Source organism: Cyprinodon variegatus, unplaced genomic scaffold (genome assembly GCF_000732505.1).
Source record: "Cyprinodon variegatus isolate N-32 unplaced genomic scaffold, C_variegatus-1.0 Scaffold236, whole genome shotgun sequence".
Classification (NCBI taxonomy): domain Eukaryota; kingdom Metazoa; phylum Chordata; class Actinopteri; order Cyprinodontiformes; family Cyprinodontidae; genus Cyprinodon; species Cyprinodon variegatus.
This window is the reverse complement of record NW_015150689.1, coordinates 688,276-702,430: the sequence shown is the minus strand read 5'-3', so window position 1 is coordinate 702,430 and position 14,155 is coordinate 688,276. Positions and strand designations below refer to the sequence as shown.

General features: G+C 38.7%; 1 protein-coding gene across 3 annotated transcripts in view; it reads left to right on the top strand.

Moving 5' to 3' along the window:
* The first annotated feature begins 734 nt into the window (after positions 1-734).
* The window catches only part of frmpd3 (FERM and PDZ domain containing 3), a 31,061-nt gene continuing 17,640 nt past the window's right edge, over positions 735-14,155 (top strand). For 2 of the 3 annotated variants that reach the window (XM_015381535.1, XM_015381533.1), the window contains exons 1-6: positions 735-856; positions 5,422-5,576; positions 5,684-5,786; positions 6,066-6,111; positions 6,719-6,823; positions 13,391-13,498. In XM_015381535.1, the coding sequence (XP_015237021.1) occupies positions 816-856; positions 5,422-5,576; positions 5,684-5,786; positions 6,066-6,111; positions 6,719-6,823; positions 13,391-13,498 (558 nt within the window). In that variant the 5' untranslated portion in view covers positions 735-815. Of the gene's footprint in view, positions 857-5,421; positions 5,577-5,683; positions 5,787-6,065; positions 6,112-6,718; positions 6,824-13,390; positions 13,499-14,155 lie in introns of those variants that run through there. The other variant, XM_015381534.1, reaches the window with a different exon arrangement.

The window sequence follows — 14,155 nt, the reverse complement described above, 5'->3', positions numbered from 1 at the left end:
AAAGCTAATTTAACACAGTGCCACAAGTCAGATTTTAGTTATGATTTGCTGCAATTGTAAATAAAGCATCCCCCCTACAGCACGGGCATCCAAGCAAAACATAAATCTAAACCATTGACCAGTGTGACTAGCCCTCCGTTCTTTGCTGACAGGTCCGTTTTTTTCTCTGAAAATGGCACTCAGAAGATATTTGCTTTCAATAATGTGCCCCTGTGTAACAATCCAGAGTATTGCAGCCATGCTCTTTGTCTGCATCTTTCCTATTCCAGCCTATCTGCTCTATTAACATTACAATCGACGTCTCATCTTGAGTCAGCAATCATCATAGATATGGGCACAAATATCTGGTTTTGCTCTCCCTCACACAATGATTTCCATTTTTTTTTTACCCCATTCTGACACACTCACTCTTTCTCAGCAGCCATGCTTTCACGGCCACCCACGCAGGCATCTGTAAAAGAGCATGTGTGGTTCACAGCATTTGTGTAGTCCACGCAGGCAGAAACTGTCAGATTGAGAGACCTTAATGTGTTACATCCTCTGTGTTCTACAGGTTCTTCATAATTGTGGGTTTTGCTGCCAGATACTTCAGGCAAATCTTTCAAAACATACTCAACTCTGTTTTGTTGTTTGTCTGTTTTTTGTCTTTTTCTACTTTAGTTTATTTTGTGAAGAAAGAAAGCCAAACTTTGTCTTACCTTCCGCCTTTTTTTATATCTGCTTGATTTCTTTTCAGTGAACAAGTGAATGATTGGGACACAGAGAACAGCATTTGCAGCTGAACCTTCTCCCATGTTGCTCCCTCCTCTCGGGGAATGGCCAAGGTCCAGGATGGACACACTAACGCATGTGAAAGGTATGGAATTTGCAAGAATATTAGTAGATCGGGATGGGCTTTTTTCCTCTGTTTCTTGGCATTATATTAGCGATTTGCAAAAAAATAATCCTGCTTTCTAAACTCAAATATTACCACTTTATGACCACCAATATTACTGTATTTTATTTGTATTAAAGTCAAATAAAAAGTCAAATAAAAAGTGGTGCACAATTGTTGAAGAAAACAAAAACAATGGCTGCTTTCCAAATTTTTATTACAGTTAAAATCTAAAATTATTTTTTACTTTAATGCTGTTGAATAAATTATAGAGGACCACATGCTTTCAGAAGACTGATAATTAAATCAACCTGCATATAATTTAATCTCACCCTGAATAAAGCCCTTCTTTAAGGGTCTTTGAGGTTTATTAGAGGAGAAGAAGTATCATCCAGACCAAGGAACACAGCCAAAAAGTCATAAACAATACAATTAGGGAAGTAAGATTGATTTGACAGGAAAACAATTATTTAGACATTGTCATAATCTGTTGTTTCAGACCAAAATGCAAACTGACACTTGGAAGCCACATCATAGGTTCTTGTATGAGGTAGAAGAACAGCAAAACAGATGAGATGACACGGAGATAAACTGAGAAACAGATGATAATTGACAACAAACTAAAGGCTTAAATGATGGGGAAAACAGGTGCAAACGAGAGAAGAAATGAAGAAACACAGGTGCATGGAATCTACCAATTAAGTGGGAGCTTTGAGAGCTCTGGATGACTATTAGAAAAAATAAACAAGGAAAAACACAAGGAGAAAACAAATAGAACCAATTCATCACTACTGTTAAAAGTAAATGTCATGATTTAACTATGGTCTGACCCAAAAAACAGAAAAACCAATACAGAGAGAAACCAGGGGAAAGTTTTAACAGGTTTATTGAGGGAATTGTGAAGAATCCAGTGTTGCTCTGAACACTGCTCAACCGGAACTGGAAAGTGAGGGGAAGATACTACGGTTAGTTCAGGCTCAGTGGGAAACTAGATTCTCGAACTTGAAGAGGAGAAATAGACTCACGTTTCCAGATAAGTGGTTGACTCTTAACTCCAGTCGGTGTGGGGTGCTCCAGTGTTTGTCTCATTCGATGGAGGGCGGACAGGGTTTACCCAGAATGCGGTCGTTTGTAGGTGAACCGAGAAACTAACTGCCACTTAGATTTCCTGTGGTACTTGAACGGGTTGTTGTGGAGATGAATCCCTTGCTCAGTGTGAAGCTCAAACGATCTCTTGGAGGAAAGTGGATCCAAACCACCAGTTTGAATCCTCAGCTCAGTTTGAAGCTCAGATGATCCTTCCAGGGAGAGAAGGTCCAGAACATCCAGTTTGCAGGATGACTTCCTGCCGAGAGGCAAAGACAAAATAACAAGGTTAAGAGTCAGGTTGACAAAAACTCAGTTTAACTCAGCAGAATTCAGCTTGGCTAGAGTACCCAAAACTGGCAAACACTCTGGCGTCAAGGTAGTGGCAGTCAGCAGCTAAAGAGCACTTCGTTAACGAGGTAACCCTCCGCAGGTGTGTGAGGAGGCGGACCAGAACCAGGCGCCTCCTGGTGGAGGAAGGGAGACAAACACAAAAACACAAACCACACAGACAGGAATCCTAACAGTAAATCCACACCAGCTAAAAATAATAAGTAATAAACTAGAAAACACCAGGCAGAAAGTGAACTAACCAAACAAATATGCAAATGGAAAAAAAAAAAACAGAATATGGCAAAACCTAAGAAATCAAAAGTAAACCATAATGTAAAGTGGACAGCAATCCAGTCTTTATAAAAGTGTGGCAAAACCATAATGTCCCTGAATGGAGCACAGGAAGCCTATGGAAGATGTTTTCTTTGGTCAAATGAAGTCATTATGAAATGGTTTGGCCTTACTCATGCTAAACATGAGTAAGGTTTTGCACATGACAAGGTGGCAGCATCGTATTGTGCTGATTCTTTCCTATAGCTACGAAGCTCCTAGGGAAGGTAGATGGTGGAAACTAGAGGCCAATCTGGGGGAAAAAAAACCTGTTGGAGGTTCAAAATCTATCAGGACAGCAACCCTAAGAATACCCCAGAGCTACAGCGCACATTTTCAATTAAAATATTTGTGTGCATTAGAATAGGTGGGTTTCTATTAGCTTTTCCGAATGCACAATTTAAAGTATTGCTTTAGTAAAACTCGATGTAAACACCAAAAGATGAATAAACTCCCTTAAATTCACAAAAAAAAAAGGTTTTTATGAGTACTTGAGGTGATTTTTGGCTTTTGCGCAAAAGGGTTGATGCACCACATGAGAGATGGAAACACTTTTCAAATCAACTCTAATGTAGTGAACTTTACCTTCACGTGAGTGATCAGCCATTTCTGATCTAGCTGGAAGCAGCAGCACCATTACTAGCTGACATGTTGATGTAGCAACACCTGTCCTGACAGCAGCACATTGATTAAAACTGTCCTCCATCACTGATCTGTAGTCAGTGCTAGATTACAGCCTCTATGTCCTGCTACAGCCATGCATGACGACATAAAGTGGATGATGACGTAGGACGCTTTGCCCTGCTTGGTTAATTTGCTTCAAACCAAATAAAAAAACACCACAAATTCTTGCTTCCTTTTTTTCTTTTTTAAAGTTGACTTAAAATTAAAAAAATAAGTTAAATGGAAACATGCCTGAAACATGTTAAAGCAATGGAAACATGCCTGAATCCTATTGAGAATTTGGAATGACATCTTATCTTTATAAAACCCTGCAAACAATCTATCTGAGCATGAAATGTCTAGCAAAGAAAAATTGACAAAACATAAAGTGTTTTGCGAAAAGACTGGCAGCTGTATTTACACTAGAAGTTGCTTCTATAAATTATTTACTCAACAAGGGGGGAATCTCACACGACTCCTTTAACCCTTATATTATGTTAAGGGTCAATTTGACCCATTTCAGTTTTTGTGTTGATCAAAGTACTGGTTAACCTTTTTTTTTCTTCATGAAATTTGGTGACTTTTCCTCATCTGGGCTCATGAACATGTATGTAAAATCTGGTCACTCTGATGTGTAGTGGAGTGTCTGTGCAGAGTATGTATACAAATATGATGTTGTGGGTCATTTTGACCCGGACACTTTAATGTGGGTAAGTAGCCATTCAGGTAAATAAAAATGGCTCTTGGATGTACTTTATTCTTTTCATTTGCCTCTGAGACCCAGACCCAGGTGTGGTAAGGGAGAGAACTTTCTTAAACTGGTTCTTGTCACTGCTCTCACGTCATCTATATGAAAAAACTCACCAAAAACTGAACTCCTGAAGGATTACAGCTGAGTAGTCTTTTTCACAAATTTTGTATTGGGATAGTGATGCAGAGGAAGAGGCTTCTAAGGCAGAAGATATTTCAGAATCAGAAGACAAAGTTATTGTTGACATACATGATCAATTCTCCTACTATGAGAAGGATTCAGAAGAAGAGTCTGCTATTATCCCCCAAACAAATAAAAGCCCAGGAATGAGGCAATCATCTTCCGCAAGTGTGACAACATCACCACACCAAAGTTGATGCAGACTATAATCAGCTAATTTGATAAAAAACTCCTGGTCCTACCAGATTTGCAATCACAAGAATTGAGGAGATTCAGTCAGCATTTCTCAGAATGCCCATATCATAATATGGGCAGCCTGAGGTGGAAAATCCAGCTATGCATGGAATATGCAAGTATATACTGGAAAGCTACCTCGAGGAAAGAAGAATCAGGGGATGTGTGTGATGCTGGATATGAGTGAAGGGCTTCAAGTCATAACATCACTTGTGACAACCTCTATGTCCTACCTCCTTGGAGAAGAACTTCAGAAAAGAAAGCTGACCATGTTGGGAACAGAAGGTTCTTATCATGAATATAATCCAAGCTGATATACCTCTGAGCACAAAAAGGACTTGAAGGCACAAATGATCCTGGATTATAACTCAACCAGAGGAGGAGTTGACAATCTGGACAAAGTCACAGCAATATACAGCTGCCAGGGCAAGACTGCCAGCTACCCAACCAACATAAAGTGGAGACGGGTGAAGAGAAGAGGAGAAGATCCCATCTCTGTCCCTCCTGAGAGGACAGTAAAACAAGTACATCTTGTGTGAAATGTATGAATTCCATCTGCAGAAAGCAGTTACATTCTTACCATCATGTGGAGAACTTTAAAATTGTTGAATGTTTAAAATATTAGTAACTAGCGAATTTTAAAGGTAAATTAAAAAAAAAAAAAATTTGTGAAGAGGGAACATTTTAAACGTAAATAAAGTGTGTGAATTAAAACTGTATGGTTTGTCGTTTGACTAAATGTTTTAGTAATCTAAAATAAATTGGCTATTGGTTTAACCTGTTTTCTTGACTATTTTGCATGTATTTACACAGTGCGGGTCAAAATGACCCGCAACATAATGAATGTAATTTTTTTTCAACATAATATAAGGGTTAACATCAAATATTCTGAAGATTATTGTGGCCATAAAGTGATGTGTGAATCGGTCTGATATTGGTCATTAGGTATAAATTTGCTTTGGTTCTACAGCACTGACATGTTAGAGGAGAGCCAGGATGGTATGGACAGTGGAACCCTAAGTCCTCCCTCAGCTCGACAGGTTACCATCAAGCGTCACCCAACTCAAGGCTTCGGCTTCATAGCAGGCAGTCAGAGGCCTGTCATTGTTCGCTCCGTCTCTGCCGGTTAGTGGGCATCTATGTACGGAAAAAAAAAAGAGATACCAGAGTACAACCAGAGGAACTCTGTCAGACAGGACTATAGTTTTTGACTGAATGGATTTTATCCACAGACGGCCCCTCCTTTGGAAAACTTCTCCCTGGAGACCAGATCTTGGCCATAAACGAAGAGACGGTGAGCGACGCTCCCCGAGAGAGAGTCATAGACCTTGTAAGGTAACATCCTTTACTGTCCCAGGAGGGAGGGTGGGAGGAGAAAAGGGGTCTTAAGGTCAAGGGACCGGCAGTGATATCAAATGGGAACAAAATCAAAAAGATGACAGTAAAGACAATGGACTCAAAAGAACTACATGATGTCTTACAGCATCAACAGCAAACCTGTGGATGACTCAGTCCTTTTGCAGCCAAAAATAAAGGCAACAAAAACTGTTCTCTGAGTGCTGCCGTCTGTGTGGCTTTATCTAACCCCCTCCACTTTCTGCTGTCTCTCCACAGACGCTGCAAAGACACCATAGTGCTCAGTGTGCTGCAGCCCCATCAGGTATTACAATGGGACACTCACTCGCTTTCATCCTCTCCTCCCTCAAGATTCCTCCCAGTCTTCATCAGTCATGGCACTTTTTCCTTTCACTTTGAATCATACTGATAAACAATGTGCAGTGTTCTGTTCCAGTGGTGCACACTAATAGAGTGAGGACATACATTAGTATTCATGACCTTGCTTCTTACACTGAAGTCATTTCTTCTCGTGATAACCCCTCAGAAGTACTCCAAGTGGGGACATAAACAACCACACGGGACTTTAATAAACAAGATTTCTATGTGGGTGCATCATTCCCTAAAAAAAGTTTGATTCATCTTGCTGAGAACTTGAAGATTTTATGTGGTTTATTGTATGGAGATGAAATAAAAACATACATATGAAATATTTGATAATTGGAAGCTAGAGATATGATAGGTTTGCATAAAATTCCAAGGTTTAACCAAACATTCAAAAACAAACATGTATTTGCTGATAAAGTTTGCACCCAGTTTTTTGGCAGGTTTTAAATGCAAATCAATTTGGTACAAGTTATGACTCTTTTACAACTTTGTATATTGTTCAGTAAGGCTTTACAGAATAACCATCTTTCTCCTTTTGTCCTCAGTCACCAAAGTCTGCCTTCATAAGTGCAGCCACAAAGGCCCGCCTGCGAACCAATCCTCCTAAAGTGCGCTTTTCAGAGCAAGTGTCGATCAGCGACCCGGACTCAGTAAGTTCTAAGATTAAAATAAACGCTGTTACCTTTTCCTCCACTTCCTCCAAACCTTTTATTATTTCAGCTGCACAAAAGAACAAAATCCATCTTGCCTCCCTACTGCTACTTTAGCTGAGTGCATGAGGTGGAGACAGGGAAGTTTGGTCAACCTATTTGACACTAAATAAATAGCTTTTTGACAGACTTTGCTTTTCTCAAGAGCAACTTGTGAATCTTTCCATGACGGTATGAAAACAGTCCTGTAATGAAGAATGGGACAAAGCTTAAAGTGCTTAAATAGAAGTAGAAAGTCACTGTACTTTTTACCAGTCATCTAAAACTGTTCATCCGGATCATGGAGTAGGAGTTTGTGACTTATTCATTTTAGATGAAAGGATTACACTAATAATGTTTGAAAGGACAGGTTGTTTGCTGACCTACACAGCCTTCCTGTGACTTTTTTGGGTAGTTGCCCAGGGTCTCTGCAAGGCCGTGGCATGGGTAATCAAGTTAACTGTATGCTTTTAACAGTTTCATTTAAGTCAGTTTTTTTCCATACAGAGGTTTAGGTTAACTATAGTTAAGTCCTTAAAGGTTATCTTTTTGGCTTTAAATTGGCAATTATTAGTCAGCTGTAGTTGTGGGTGAGGAGTTCAAACATTGTGATGCTTTGACAAGACTACAGAACTTAAACAAATGTCACTTAACATCTCTTTAGAAAGGAATGTAAAGCTGGAAGTTCAGCCGCATTAAGAACTTTTCAAAAATGTCCTCTTTCAAAATCTCTCTATATATTTGTTTAGAAGTTGACTAAAATCAATCAATAATACCCGTCATTAAACTTGATTTATACTGTTTTATGGCACTGAAATTAAGTATATGTTGAAAAGATCTAAAATCAAACACCAAAGCTATGAAGCAATATTTTATTAAGCATTACTAATTTTGGAACATGTAAAACAAACTAAATAAGCAAGTTATTTTGTTAACTTACCTGCTTATCTTGTATAAATTCTTCAATTTGAAGTTAAATTCCCAATGACTCTTACCTCATTGAAACTTGAAGAAATCCTGGCAGTCATCTAAGGAGACCAATATGTGTTATTTGTCACGTTTCATAGTGTGAATGGTTGTGAAAACACCTGGGAAGGAGATCAAAACTGCACTTTAGGTGTTAGAAAGAAGGAACATTATTAGCTTTCCATTTGAAGTGTAGATAGCTGCTTCCTTCCCCATTTTCCTTGCTTTTTGTAGGTTCTTTACAGTCCTTGCAGCACTGGAAGGTATATATCACACTGTGAGCTCACGTTTTTATGTTTCATCCCTGTGGTAGAACAGCTTCTGTTCAAGGGGTTGTTAGCTTTAAAACTGCACTGGAATATTGTACTTGAGAAAAAAGACAATTTTGTCCTATTTGTTTGTGCTCCTTTTTCTTTCCCTATGCCTCATTGCTGCCAAGTTCTGATGGCTGAGAGCTAATGCTGGGTTTAACCTATGTTTTTTAAAGTAAAGTTAAAAAAAAAGTATGATTTACCTACGTCTAAGATTCTTTACGAAATCTTTACAAAAAAAAGCTGTTTCTTTTTTTTTATTACCTCTTATATTTGCCCTATTGCCTGAATACCCCTATTAAACTACTGTACATTTGTCTTGGTTGCTACCCTCCGTTAAAGGTTCAGCACACATTTGATCTTCAGCTAAACCAGAGATGAAAATACCCTTTTAGAGATGTCAAAACCTTATAGAAAGTTGCATATGGACACACCTGACACCTAGCTTATATACAGTCAGCACTTTATTAAATACAGGTGTCCAACTGCTTGTTAAAGCAAATCCCTATCAGCCATTCACAAGGCAGCAACTCAATGCATTTAGGCATGTAGACATGGTCAAGATGATCTGCTGCAGCTCAAACCAAGCATCAGAATTGGGAAGAAAGAAGATTTAAGTGACTTGGAACATGGTATGGTTGTTGGTGCCAGATGGGCTGGTCTGTGTATTTAAGTAACTGCTGAACTTATGGGATTTTCATGCACAACCATCTCAAAGGTTTACACAGAGTGGTCCAAAAAAGAGAAATTATCCATTGAGCAGCAGTTATGTGGACACCAATGCCTTGTTGATGCCAGAGGTCAGAGGGAATAGCCAGACTGGTTTGAGCTGATAGAAAGGCAGCAGTGACTCAAATAACCAAGGTGTGCAAAAGAGCATCTCTGTATGCAAAACACATCAAACCATGACGTTTGATGTGTTTGACCATCATCTAAGAACAGGAAACTGAGGCTACAATCAACACAGGGTCATCAAAATTGGACAATAGAAGATTGGGAAAGTGTTTTCGCTGTGACATTCGGATGGTAGGGTCAGAATTTGGTCTCAACAGAATTATATCATGGATTGTACTGTATATTTTCTGGGGATATTTTCCCAGTACATTTTGGCCCCTTAGTACCAATTAAGCAATTGAGCAATCTCATGGCCTACCTGAGTACTGTTACTGACTTTATCCATCCCTCCATAAGCACAGTGTACCCATCTGCTAAATGCCACTTCCAGCAGGATAACGTTCTATGTCATAAAGCATGATAATCTCAGACTTGCCTCTTGAGCATGACAATGCGTTCACTGTACTCAAATAGCCTCCATGGTCACCAGATCTTAGTCCAATAGAGCGTCTTTTGGATTCGCCTTAAACTGATTCTGCGTGAAACTCTCTTGTCAATATGGACCAAATTCTATGAGGAATGCTTCCAGTGCATCCTTGAATCTATGCTACAAAGGATTAAGGCAATTCAGAATGACAATGTTAGGTGTATCTAATAAAGTGGGCATTGAGTCTATAGACCATTATCGTTTATCCTCAAATGCTACTCAGTTGTTGCAGCAATGATCCCAATGTAACATTAATTATCTAATGCTTAGCTATGCAGTTGCTATGTAGAGTAACTCTAGATTGAACTTTCATTCCTGTTGAGTTCTTTTATACTTTAATACAGAATAAAAAATATGTATGTAATGTAAGATCAGAATAATGTACCAGGTGCTGATGTAGTGGCATACTGTGAATTCCACTCTCTTCATTCCAAAACCCTTACACTATTAACAAAAAAACAAAGGCGCACAGCAGTTCAACTCCACTGCCCTCAACATCATGACGAGACCTAATGTTTAGAAAAATGGGCTTAAAAAAAATCAAGAATCATTATTGTCATCATAAAACTGTAACAACATTTTGTGGAGACTCCTGGCTTAGAAAGCAGTCACCAACAGACAAAATCAGAACATTAGTGTAAAATATAGAACCCCCTAGAAGAAAAATGTGTATATAGAAAATGTAATAGTGCATCAGAGTGAGGTTGTACATAGAGTCTAGTCTCTGAAATGGGCTGGAGGCTTGTTTATATGTGACCACATGTGTATCTCTGAAGTGAGATTGATGGGTGTGTGTGAAGGAGAGAGAATGTGGCTGGAGGGTGAGTGTTAGTCTTGCCAGGGGATGGACCTTTCACAGCTCTTTACCATGTTTCGCAGGTTACAGGTACAAACAGGGCATAGCCCAGGTGGATCCTATCTGTGTCAATGTGTCTGGTCTTCTTTTAGATTTTATACGGAATAAACTGACCCTTATTACCTGGGTCTTCCCTATCCTGTGTCCGTTGTTGCCCCTATTTCACACTAATGGTGCATTCACATTGACCTCAAATGATGGAACCAGAGTGACTATGTATTATCTACAGGCAAATGTCATGATTAGGTTGAATATAGCTTTTTTTGTTCTTATTCACTCTGGCTTTACTATCTTTTGGCTCAGCTCCCAAAGAACAGCCGGCTCTTTTGGCACCCAAACAGCTCTCTGTTTATTATTATCTCTGATATCTTATTTTAGCTCATGTTGGCAAATATGAATGATTTGTATGTTAATATATAATTTTTTATTTAGCGCTTTTACAAGAAGCATTACACGTGCCTAATTTTATGTATGTTATGAAAGAGCCACTCTTACTTTTTTAAGTTTTATTTTTATTGAAAAAAATAATAATCCACTAATCATTGGACCAAAATTCATTAAACTGATTCATTAAAAAAAACAAAAAAGGAACCTACTTCCAACTGACTGCTGCATTTGTCCTTTTTTTCAAAATGGTATGATCTCATATCCTCACTCGGCCACTGAGCTGTCAGTCAAAACAAAGTTGCACAGCCACGAGGGCGGAGCCACTGAGTTAGAATTGAGAAGTGAAAGTTCAAAAGTAGGAAATGGAAGTTAGAAAAAAAATGTTGTTGACATCTAAGAAAGAAATGCTCTTAAGAGTTTTTAGGGTGGCTGTTTAAAAAAGCTGGTTTAATTCATCCCTGGAAGGACTGTTTAATCATTCATTATTCTTCCCTTCTCCTTTAGCTCTAGAACTGGTTCCATATTGCTGCATATTCCATATCACTTCTCTGTCTTCTCCTGCTGTCTTCCCTTTGCTCCAGAGTGGAGCACGGTCAGCCACCTCTACCCAGGTCTCTCTCTCTGCCCTGATCTCCAGCTGCTCCAGCCTAAGCTCCAGAATGATTTCTTCTGTTGTCTGGGCGTTCTTCCCCTGAATAACACTTTAAGGTCCTGGTCAGAATTAAATATGGCAGAATCTAGCTGTAGTTCCTGGACCTTATGAACAGGGAGCATCTCTGAAGGATCTGGTGGACCCAGGGACATCAACAACAGCTTTCCTTCATGGATAAAGCACAGCGACTTGCTCTGTGGAATTCAGAAAGAATCTCCTTCTATAAGATGACACAGTGAAACAAGTGTTGTGCCCATTTGACCATGTGAAATGTCAAGCGAACTACAGCACAGGAATGAGGCAAAAAAATCCCTAGAATCATGATCAGTGTGAAACACCATGAGAAACAGGATGCTTTCAGTCATGGGCATTAAGGAGTTTTCAAACAGCTGAGAGGAGAGATCAGCCTTCTTCAACTTCTTGAAAAGAAAGGAAGTTTAAACAAAAAGAATAGCCACTTTATTATAGTCATCGCCTTGTTTCTCATTTGCAAAAGGTAAAGCCTTCTATATGGCTAAATGATCTATAAATAGCGGGAATGATGCAAAGTTCACAAAGATGTCAAGCACCACAAATTTAACAAAGAATCTCAGATGAAAGGATTCATATTTTGGTCTACTTTGGTTGAAACTGACGGAAGAACAAAGACAGCAGTATTGCTCATCACACCCACAAAGTCACGATTCTTTAAATAATGCAACAACAGACTCTTGTGGAACCACTTGTGCTTATCTATTCATTACACCTGAATGTAACTCTGTAACTGCTCTAGGCAGACAGTTCTGTTGGGTAACATGTGAGCCAAGAAAATAAGAGTATTAACACTTCTTTAAAATAAATTTAAAAAAAAAGGGATATGGCTACAAACTCCCTCTTACTTCTCACTAAACGCTGTGGTTTACAAAGGGAAGTGCTCTAACTGTTTGCAGTGTTTTCAACCAGTAACTTTAATGAGAAAAAACAGTTTACTCTCCTTCAGACTGAGCACAGAACAGCTTGTTGAGTGCTCTTTAAGTTCTTAGGAGATCTGCATCTGCTAAACTTATGTTTGGGAAAAACAAAATGCATTTCTTTCAAGACATGTTTTTCTTCAAATTCAAAGCCTCTACAGACACATCCAACACCATATATAAACATTAGCTCAGACTGAAAATAAAGATCAAGGAAGTTTAGAAAGTTACAAAAAAAAATGAAAAGTTAAGAATAGCCATGATGTGCACCATCAGTTGCAGGTATGTTCTTGTTGATTTATAATAGTTTTGAAATAAAAAAAAAGAAAACTTGACCTGCAACTGGTCTATAATGCCTTCCTGATTATACAACCTTTCTCTGATGGTCATGACCTGCACAGTTTTCTCCAACATCCCACCTTTTGAATCAAAGAATGCAATGGATAAGCAAAAGAGGATGTTAAAAAAAAGAAATCTTTGCAAAGACTTGTTAAATCCTTCATCTTGGCTGTATGGCGCATTAAAACTCTGCTTTGTTGTATTGCCTTTGGAGGGCTGGTTTTCTTCTAATGACAAACAACTATATATTCTTAGAACTCAGTTGCTTTTTTAGCAATGGGCATAAGAGAAAAGGAGAGAAAATAGGTTGATAGTATTAGGAGGGTTTCTTTTTCATCATTTTCAAGTAAAGAAAAACCTAAATGCCTATCAGAACTTTCTCTCTTTCTGATTGCTCTGAGGAAAGGCAGCAAGCTTGAATTTAGTCTCTCATTTATGAATCCCCTCCATCCAATTTTCTCTGCATGGCATAAATATTGAATGGGTAGGCCAGAACAAATGAATAATCCCTTCTTTGATCATAATAAAATGCATTGGGTGGCCATCTTAAAGCACTGTCTTGCCCCTGTTGATACTGACTGGCAGCCAGTTAAAGGATCTCCTTTGTTCACTTGAGGCATTGTATCTCTTCTTTTTGTTGCTTTCCATCTTCTGATGCAAAGTCATTATTCCTAATAACCTTTTTAATTTACGACATTCTTCTTTAATCTAAACAACCAATTTTTCTCCTCTAATCTCTCTTTTAGACAATGCTTAAGGACGACTCCTTGCTACTCATACCAAATGTACTGAAGGTGTTCTTGGAGAACGGACAGATTAAGTCTTTCACGTTCGACAGCCGCACCACTGTTAGGGTACGTATGAAGGCTGCCGCACTTTAGCATCACTCTGACAATGAATTACTACACATACAATGGTGTCTTTCAGAATCATGTGGAGACTTAATGTCAGCTTAATGGATTAGGGTAAATTTTTTCATTGACTTTCTTTCTGATGGTGTCTGATATGACTATTTACAAATAATGGTATACCAAAGGGGGCCCCAACAAGGCAACAAAATACAGTCCTATATATATATATATTGGGGCCTCCATACTGAAAGAACCCTGACAGCCAAAGGTAACTGTCCCAGCTCCAGGCCATATACATAGAACCAACCTGCCAAGCGGTCTTTTTGCACATTGGTCCAAAACCGCTGTCAATCTGGATTGCAGATCGGGATGGTGGCTCTGGATTGCAGATCTAAAACGCATCTGGGACAGAGTAGGCTGGAAATAGAAGACTTGAGTGGTCTATGACATTAATAAACTAACAACAAATCTGTTCCAGTCCTCATTTGTCTAGGTCTAAATATGCCAAAAGTAAAATAAAAACCAAGCTTGTTGATCTAGAAACTGTATTTCAATGTAAATTAAAAACAAATCTACAGTGATTAATTAAAAACATACAATGAAAAACAATGCATTGAAACCTTAATATAAACAACAATCTCAGTGTCCTTGAGTTAGTTT